This window comes from Cryptomeria japonica, chromosome 6 (assembly GCF_030272615.1).
Source record: "Cryptomeria japonica chromosome 6, Sugi_1.0, whole genome shotgun sequence".
Taxonomy (NCBI): domain Eukaryota; kingdom Viridiplantae; phylum Streptophyta; class Pinopsida; order Cupressales; family Cupressaceae; genus Cryptomeria; species Cryptomeria japonica.
In genome coordinates, this window is record NC_081410.1 from 231,658,255 (window position 1) to 231,667,491 (window position 9,237).

At 33.5% G+C, this 9,237-nt stretch overlaps 1 protein-coding gene across 8 annotated transcripts; it reads left to right on the forward strand.

Annotated features, from left to right (window-relative positions):
- The first annotated feature begins 4,222 nt into the window (after positions 1 to 4,222).
- Positions 4,223 to 7,503, forward strand: LOC131071467 (uncharacterized). Of its 8 annotated transcripts, none has more exons than XM_058007316.2 (5): positions 4,223 to 4,557; positions 4,748 to 4,943; positions 6,157 to 6,220; positions 6,390 to 6,424; positions 6,559 to 7,503. In XM_058007316.2, the coding sequence occupies exon 5, from the start codon at positions 6,682 to 6,684 to the stop codon at positions 7,306 to 7,308; it is 627 nt and encodes a 208-aa protein (XP_057863299.1). In that variant the 5' UTR covers positions 4,223 to 4,557; positions 4,748 to 4,943; positions 6,157 to 6,220; positions 6,390 to 6,424; positions 6,559 to 6,681; the 3' UTR covers positions 7,309 to 7,503. The 8 variants fall into 8 exon arrangements, with proteins under 8 accessions (XP_057863299.1, XP_059063309.1, XP_057863304.2 ...); XM_059207326.1 differs by having other exon boundaries at positions 6,390 to 6,415; XM_058007321.2 differs by lacking the exon at positions 6,390 to 6,424.
- Positions 7,504 to 9,237: the final 1,734 nt, after the last annotated feature.

The following is a 9,237-nucleotide window of genomic DNA, read 5'->3' on the forward strand; positions in this document are numbered from 1 at the left end:
ACTCACAACCACATGAATATAGTGTTGTTAGAAGTGTAGACACATAAAATTAATTAAATTAAAATTTAATTAATTACCCACATCACATAATTAATTTCATTAATCATGTTAGCCCGTTATTTTTCCTAAATTAATTAAATCACATTTAATTAATTATCCCCTTCCATCCATATATATATATATATATATAATTTCTTCTAAAGTTTGATTTATTTCAATAAATCAAACTCAACCTTAGGCAAATATTTCAATCTTCCTTCTCATCCCAATTAGTTAAACTAATTCAAAATTAATTAAACTAATATCCTAGTTTGTACAAATCCTCTTCCTAATCTTTGTCATTTAGCCTAATTAATTCAGGCCTAACCATCATTATCATTTCTCCCAATTTAAAATTCTCCATTCACTCTCTCTCCACCCATCACATCCTCCTAACTTGTCCACTTGCACTAGAATCCCTCATTATCTAACCTAATCACCCTCACTAATCATTTGCACATGTATTCCTAAACTCCAAGATTAGGAATGAGTCAACCACATGTCATAAATGACTCTCCCAACCTTAAATGCTACCCGCTTTTGTCTACCCAAAGAATTTTGAATTCCTTTATTTTTCTCATGCTCCCCTTCCCAAGGAATTTTCAATTCCTTGTTCATCTTCCCAAAGTCCTTTGTCCCTCTTCACCACGTCCTTGAGGAGTGTGGAGTCAAGGAATGCCTTTATGTCTAGATCTCTTAGATCTCCCACTTGTCCTCTCCTCTCACAATCAATCCTAACCCTTCATCATCCTTTGATCTCCACCATCCATTCCAAATTCAAATATCTATAAATTGGAATCCCCCCCTTTACAAACCATCCACTTCATTTTATATCTATATGCTGGCCATTTATCCACTTCCATTGCATTCTTATGAGCTGTCAATTTGATTGCATAATCCATCTATTCACCAATCCACATCCCCCTTACAGTGTCAAAATTTTCATCCATCCATCCATCCATCCATCCTTTGTTATGCAAATGTGAGAGCAATCCACATTCGTTATCTTCAACCATTTCCCGATCTCTATTTGTCAATCTTGTAGCAATAGGATCATGAAGAGGAGGATAAGGAAGATCAAATGGCATTGGGAGCATCATAAGGGAAGTAGTGTTAATTTGTTTGCTCATTTTCCATATTTGCTTTATTGCCAATCTTCCTTGATATGTTGTTAAATGGCTTTAATTCATTATGATTATGGTTGGGCTTATCATCTTTTAATGAGTTCATATGGATTACTAACAAATCTCCATTTTAATAGTGCCAAGAAGCATACACATACATATTTTACATGCGGTGATGTTGTGGTAGCAACTAGAAGCCAAATTTAGAAAAGAACTCACCACATAAATATAGTGTTGTTGGAAGCATGAATAGCAATGCAAGAGCACTTGCAATAGAGTTGGGGTTTATTTGTCACTATCTAAAAGCATGATAGTGTTATGGAAGACGACACGAGGTACTATAAGTTGTCATAAGTGATGTAATGCTTATGTGTGCTACCACAACCTTAGAGTTTGTAGTGGTGGCTATACACAAAATAACAAACTCATTGATAATGTTAAGTGAGAAACCACTAATTCTGATAATGGTTATAGATGGATCCATCACATTTGGTGATATGCATGGTATGTTGACATTCATAACTTGATCAAAAAAATAGTTGTATGACTCTTTTTATTCCACATGTTACTTGGATAGTTAAGATGGTTGAAATTTTGTATTTATGTCTATATGTACCATCTCATGTGAAGTCGTCAAAATTGGATTGACTCAAAAATACTAGAATTGAATAGAGCATCATTGATGTGAAACGACTCTCTCATAGAATCTAACTTGCAAATTGTATATAATATGAAATCAAGTCTAAATATAATGAGTTTGAATGGTGCTTATCTAGAAAAACTAAAGCTCTATCTGTTCATGTAATAGTTAATTTTGATCCAAATAAAAAATCTGTATTTTCCTTATTAAAAGAGAAAAAAAATCGTTGATGTGAAACATTAAAGAGATTACAAAAGAAAAGAATGTAGCATATATTGAAAGTATGTAATGGTTTGATTACTGATGGCCATGCATGGCGTACGTCCACATCAGCATAATTAATAAATATCCTTTTTTCGCTTCCGTCCTGCGCATGCGCCCAAGTGATGTGAATCACAGGAATTCTTCTTCTCCACATGCACGCACTTATTTATAGCGCCGACTTAAATTCCACGCATCACTTAGGTAATAACCCCTTCACGCTCAATGTGCATGCTACGTACCCACCGAATACTCCGCCAGTGGGATTCTATGTACCTAAAATTTGACGCTCTCTACCTCAATTTTTATTTGAAGGGGATTTGCTAGGTTAGTCTAGTGCTCTTGGGTTTAAGTTCTATCCGGGTTGGGGGTAAGAGATTAGGGTTTAGTCTACTGCTTTTGGGTTTAGTTATTCTTATATAACATGAGTTTAGGGAAGATGATTTATTAGTTGTGCATCTTAATCACTCCTAATTTTTTACAGCGGTTTATTTGGCAAGTCTCCTGCTTATAACTAAGGTTTCAGGGTTGCATCATCAAGTATGGTGCCACATCAGCATGCTTTTTGTCAAGGTGTCTAAAACAACCCCCAAAAAAATGAGACCATTAATTATTCCGAGAGGCATCTACAATGACATCAAAATGTCTGTAAACAAAAATTCAATTTTGAAACAATTTGAAATTCAATTTTGAAACAATTTGACATGCAAATGACGGGTAAATACATGAAATATGCCATCTTTTGATTTTTGTGGACGAGTTATTTTATTACTCCAAATAAAATAGAACCCTCCCCACTTGTCTCCAACTATATGAAACCGTTTACATTCAAATGATAGTGGAAGAGTGCCATAATATTTATAAGGCAACAATCAATAAAATTGTTAGATTCCCTTCTATTATAAGATATCTCTCCACATAATTTACCTATATTTTTTAAATATAGATATACTAGTGGTACATTTCATTGCAATAACAACTTTAAAGTCACGACTATTGGTGCAATGTATTGTAATTCTAAATATATAAACACATAAAAATTGATATTTTATGTTTCAAACAATAGTTTTTATTTGTACTATTATTGGAACAAAAAGTATCAACAACCCTCACAACAATTCATACATGCTCAACTATGGTGCTCTTCCCTTATATGAATATTAAAGATTTTATATTCTTTTATGATATTTATATTTAGATTGAAATGTAGAGTTTTATTGATGCATATTTTATAGTAACTTTCAAACATAAAGACTTGATGGTCACCCATCTTATAACCATAACATTTCATTTTGATTGATGATAGAAGCATACTAGTGGTCGCTATAGCTAACTTGGTGCATCCATAGATCCTAAACAATATATTGGATTTCAAAGAAGTATGCAATTTGACTATTTATAGCTATTATTTTGGCTTCTCAGGAGTAATGACCCATACATGTGAAATTTATTAATAGATTTTCAATTATCAGTTTTTGGATCTTTAAAGTTAATAATTCAAAAATTAGGGACACAAAAAGTGAAAGATTATTAGAATTATAAAAAAATTATTAATGAATTTTTAACTAGTATAATTATATTCTAAAAAAATATATACGTAAAATAATGCCCAGAGATATCACATAATTGTCTTGCATGTTTATTAATTGCAAAGAAGGACATGAGCTGAATAATGATACACTCTTCCACTCTCATTAAAGATATATCTGTTTCATATACTTAGAGACAAGTGACAATGATTCTATTTTATTCAAAGTAATAAAATAATATTTATAGAAAAATTGAAACATGCATGCATTTACCTATCATCTACTGGTCAAATTTATTCAAAATCATTTTTTTGTTTATGGATATTTGTATGTCATTGTAGAAGCCTCTCCACATAATTATTATTTTTTAAATTTCTTTAAAATTAATATAAAAAAATTAAAAACACAAAAAATAAAAGATTATTGTAACTCAAAAATATTTATCTATAAAATTATTTTAGATTTAGTAAACATAGATGGACAATCAAAGTTGAAGACAAAATCTTCCATTATAAAGTAAGCCCCTTCTAGAAGGACAAGGAAGTATAAGAGGCAACCGGAAAGTGTTCTTTTTCATTGACGGGTACGGATAATTTGAAATTCCAGGCCAAAAGCGCGGGTAGAAAAGAAAAATATGGAAAACTTTAATCTGTTGCCGATTTCACGTGTTTTATGGAAAGTCAAACTTGCTCTTTATATATACCGGAGAAAACCGGAAGGTTTGGTGAAATCACCACTGGCTTTTTCGGTACTCGTCTGCAAGAGCGTTATTTTTTAATTTTAGAATTGATGGCAACAGCACTTTTACCGCGGTTAGTATTTAGCAAATTGGCCAGAGGGAAGAAAGATACCGTGAATGAGGACTCAGCACCGAAATCAAATTTATGGAGGCAGGTTGCGTAGCAGTTGAGGATACCAGAAAATTTATTGCATTCATCTTTCACGGAGAATCCCTGCTTTAGAGGTCGGTCTGTTGGCTTTTACTTGTTTTCTTGTTGAGAAATTAATTTGCATGAGATTTTGCAGTTTTTTTTTCCTCTTCTGAAATAAATTTATGCGAATGAGGGATGCATTTTTTTTTTGTCTTTTGAGAATTGATGAGAAGAGTTTTTTTAAGGTTTAATTCTGTGTATTTTTGTACTGATGTTTTTCAGATTATATTGAATGATTCATCCTCGACAGAGAAGAGTTAAATGTTGAAATGAGATATTTAACAAAGCTTTTAGGGATAAGATTTACAGTGAAATGTGCATCAGAGATTTACAAAGACTAACAGGACAAACAAAATGAGTGTGAACAAAAATGCAATACTATTTGATACATTGAATCTATATAGAAACTGGATATTAGGTTTGTATTCTTTCTCAAATATGTTAGGCTTTGCTTTTATCTTGTACCTGTATAGTGACCAGTATTATATAAATTTGAATCTCTTTATCTTGAAAAATTAATTTTTAAACTTACAATAATAGATCAGAATGAAAAGGATATTTTATTTTAATATATTATAAGAATAATGATAAATTATATTTCTTTGATCTCTGATCAATAACATCTTCTTTGATTCGTTATTTTTTTATTTATAAAGAACAATGACATAACCTTGTCTGTATTCTTGAGATTTTTTAAACACGTCTGTTTCACCTTCAAATTACTCTTTTCAACCTTATTTCAAACAAACTCATAAGAATTTGCAGATTAAATTATTCTTTTCTTAGTAATCAAATGTACTCTTGCGGTGCCAGGAACCAGTGGACAATAATACATGAATTTAAATCCTTTGTTAAATGATATGCGTCCTTTTTAGGCGTTGAAGATGAAATTAGTATACTATTTTTCATATTCTATAGTAATTAATATCGGAATGGCAAGAAATGCAGGGATCTGCAAAACAGCGAAAAACGAGAGATTATATTTTTAAAATGAGTCAGGAATTTCAGAGATAGAGACGACTGTTAAACCAAATTTATGAAAGATTTCATATACTTAATTTAGGAAGGTAGTTTGATATTAAAGAAAACAAGGGATTTGAATAAAAAAAATTTATTATTCAACGAACTATTAATTTTTTTGGGGGCATATGTTCGGAGCATAAGCAAAAATCTATATTAACTATCCGTAAAAGATAATATGAAAATGAAATGATTAAATTTACAGAAGTACAGACAACAGGACAAGAGCTGTTGAGAATTGGAACAATATTCAAGAACTAAGACACTAGTATTCATGATCCCATGGATAGAAGTGACGTTAAAAACATATTTTAAAACCGCGTGAAAATTCTATCCTAAGAGCGTGTAGATGGCCGCCGTTTGCATTAAGAGAAATTGTTGAGTTCCATGCTTGGAAGTTGGCACGTTCAGGCGTGTTAGGGTATTGAATCATAATGACGAGGCACTGCCAATTGTACTATTGGCGTCGCTTTCTTTTGGCTTTTCTGGCAGCAACATTTAATTGCTTGTCATTATTTCTTGTGGTGCATTAAATATTTTTGGTACTCTGCCTGCGGAGAATGAAAAGGCCAAGGCTGTAACGCTAAGTAATTATGAAGAGGAGAATGCAGGCCAGGGCCCAGGATATCTCATGGAATCGGATTTATCGGCCGCGCATCTCTACTGGAATGTCAGGTCCGTCTGTCCTTAATTTATACGCCGAATAAACTTTGCCATTAATGTTTCTTTTATAGCTGCGAACAGTCAGTTTCACGGTCAAAGTTTCCTCTAGCCTTTATCTTTTTTTGAGAGGGGATATCGGTAAGCGAATCTTGCTTGATTTCTGGTTTATTTTCTCTCGCAGGCTCGATATTTCTGGCTATTGCTCGAGTCAGTGACGTAATGGCGATTATTTTATTTCCAGTTTCAATTTTCGCGAATGCGATTAAGCAATGTTATTGTGAATATTGTTATTTCGGTTCTGTCAAGGGTTAAATTTGTTGACACTGTTTGTTTTTCTGTTCTGGTTTCAGAGTGAGCGCCTGGCGGTTAAATATCCTGTCAGGTGGAGGTGTTTGTGGCGAATCTTCACGGGAGATTTCAACCAGAGCTTTTTCACAAAGGTATTTTAGAGGCCAGCCCTGTGAAATTGGTGAATGGTGGAGTCAAAGGGTTTTGAAAGAAATATGGAGTCGCAAGGTTTTTCTGTTTATTCTGGAATGATGGGGTTTCCGCCATTGTTGGGAGACTCTGAGAATAAACCCTCGAAAAAGTACGTTATATTTGATCAAAGTGAAAATTCCAGGAGAATTTGGATGCCGCCTCATTTGCTGGAGACTATATCGCTTCAGGAAACTATAGCGTTAGGGTTTGCGACCTATGAAAACGCGAAAGCTGCGAGGGCTAAGTCAGTATTCCTGTCACCGGCGGATCCAGCCAGAAGGGAGAATGGGTCCCGTAATATTGATTCTGTGTCCGATAATGCAAATTCCTATCAGACCGAGGCTTCCGAAGAACTTGATGCTTTGCTGTCTTCGGAAGATGACGAGGAGGGTGAGGACGAGGTTACCAGCTCTATAACCTTTGCTGACAGTGAAGAATTCTGGGGTTGCAGTGGAGCGTCGGATGAGATGGATCAGTCCAAAAAATGGAGACAAGCCGGGATTGCTGGTGCAAAGCAAAATGATGCAGACATTGGAGAATTCAATTTGGAGAAGCGCAGACATGGCGATGCTGATGGAGACGTTCATCTCCCCTCTCCAAAATGCAGGAATTTGCAGTAATGGTGATCAAGTCGGAGAAGAGTAAGATTCTAACTGGACTCACAGAAGCAAACACAAGTTAATCACCTTGAGTAGGATATGATAGATAGCTGGGAGCTTGGAAACATGCCTGTTTTGCATGACGAAACGTTTGCCTTGTAAAGACATTACAAGTTCTTAACAAAATAAATAAATAAACCACAGAATCTTGAAGCCTGTGTCTGTTGATATCTGCTGGATGTTTTTGGTAAGTATTTGTGAATTTACACGGTGCTCGAGTAATGTTTCTGACATATTGGGAATTACTTCTGAATTTAGAGTGAATTTAGAGTTAAATGCTATTTCTATGGGGAAGCTTGCAGTAAAATGAAACAGTTAGAATTAAAGATTTGAGAAGTATATCTTGTCGTTACGCCAGAATGCTGCTGTGGATAAATATTGGGAAACGATACTTGTATATAAAATATGGTCGATCCTTACATTACACAGGCTTTTTTTTTTAGGATATGGAAATATTGCTTGTCTTTTGTTTTGTATCGTTTTTAATAGTAAGCAACTGTGTAATTTTATGAATGTTGATTCTGGAGATCGATTCGATACGGTAATTTGAGCTTGCTTAACGGAGTTGCATTGTATCCTGAAAAGGTGGTTATGGATTTGAATAGGCAGGGCTATGCATCTGAATGGGAAGACAACCCTAATTTGAAATAATCCTTTATAGCAGATGATCTAGAACTTCATTTATATATAACCTCCTAAATCTTCAAATATTCTTTTTGCTCACTTGAACACAGCTTCACTAAAAACTAGGTTTCTTTTGCTACTAAAGATGTTTATAATAGTTAATTTGACATAAAAAATTCAATAGATATAAATTGGTCTCTTTTTTTAAAAAATCAGTGAAATATCTGAATTTTAGAATTTATTTTAGTTAACTTATTAGTTTTAAAATCTTTTGTCAAGATGTATGTATTCAATATGTTTAGTAAAGATGTTTATAATTGTTAATTTGACATAAAAAATTCAATAGATATAAATTGGTCTCTTTTTTAAAAAAATCAGTGAAATATCTGAATTTTAGAATTTATTTTAGTTAACTTATTAGTTTTAAAATCTTTTGTCAAGATGTATGTATTCAATATGTTTAATATTTATTTATGACTATTTGTCAAGTTTATTGAAAACCCCTCTCTGCATATTCTAGTAGCATATGTGCAATGTTAAATTGTTTTGGAATGAATGATCAGATGTTGCTTCTTTTAGCCTTTTTTGTTAGCTTTTATAAAGAAGCAGGAAACATGAGATAGAATATAACTATCATGATATATAATCCCAGAGTCAAAATAAAAAAATAGAGTATGTATAGATATTTTAGAAATGGGTGGTAGTTAGACCTACTAGGAAGGTGTCAAACACATGGTTACACCTACTTGGTAAAAAGTAAACAAATGTGTAAGAAAAGTGACATATACAATCAAGTTGGTTGAAGGATAGGTGGGAGTAAAACTTGTTTTATAGAAGATGACATATCGTCACACAATTGCCATTTACTATAGTCTTACCAAGCTTAAATGTATGTAGGAAAAATAAACATACTTGAATATATAGTAAAATTAAAGAACTCACTAATCCCCCTTGAAGCACAACCTAGGTGGATGAAAAGATGTGTCCTCGTAGATGAACTTTGATGAGTTACTCGTGTCAATAGAAATTCTCCCAAAGAGAAGTTTCCCCCTTCCATCCGAACGCGGCTATTCTGGGTCCAAAACGACAGTACAGATTGACTAACACGCGCGTTAGTCGTACATTTTACACCGTCGATTTTGCAATAAACGGCTGCGATTGACTAACATGTCACTATCACGTTGTACGAAAGGTCTATTTTGGAGCCAAAATAGCTTCGGCCCTTCCATCCCCCACCTTGATGTACCGCCAAAGAACATAGAATAG

Bases quoted from the DNA above. Each gene is read 5' to 3' on its own strand.
- LOC131071467 (XM_058007316.2), top strand. From the start codon at position 6,682: ATGGTGGAGTCAAAGGGTTTTGAAAGAAATATGGAGTCGCAAGGTTTT.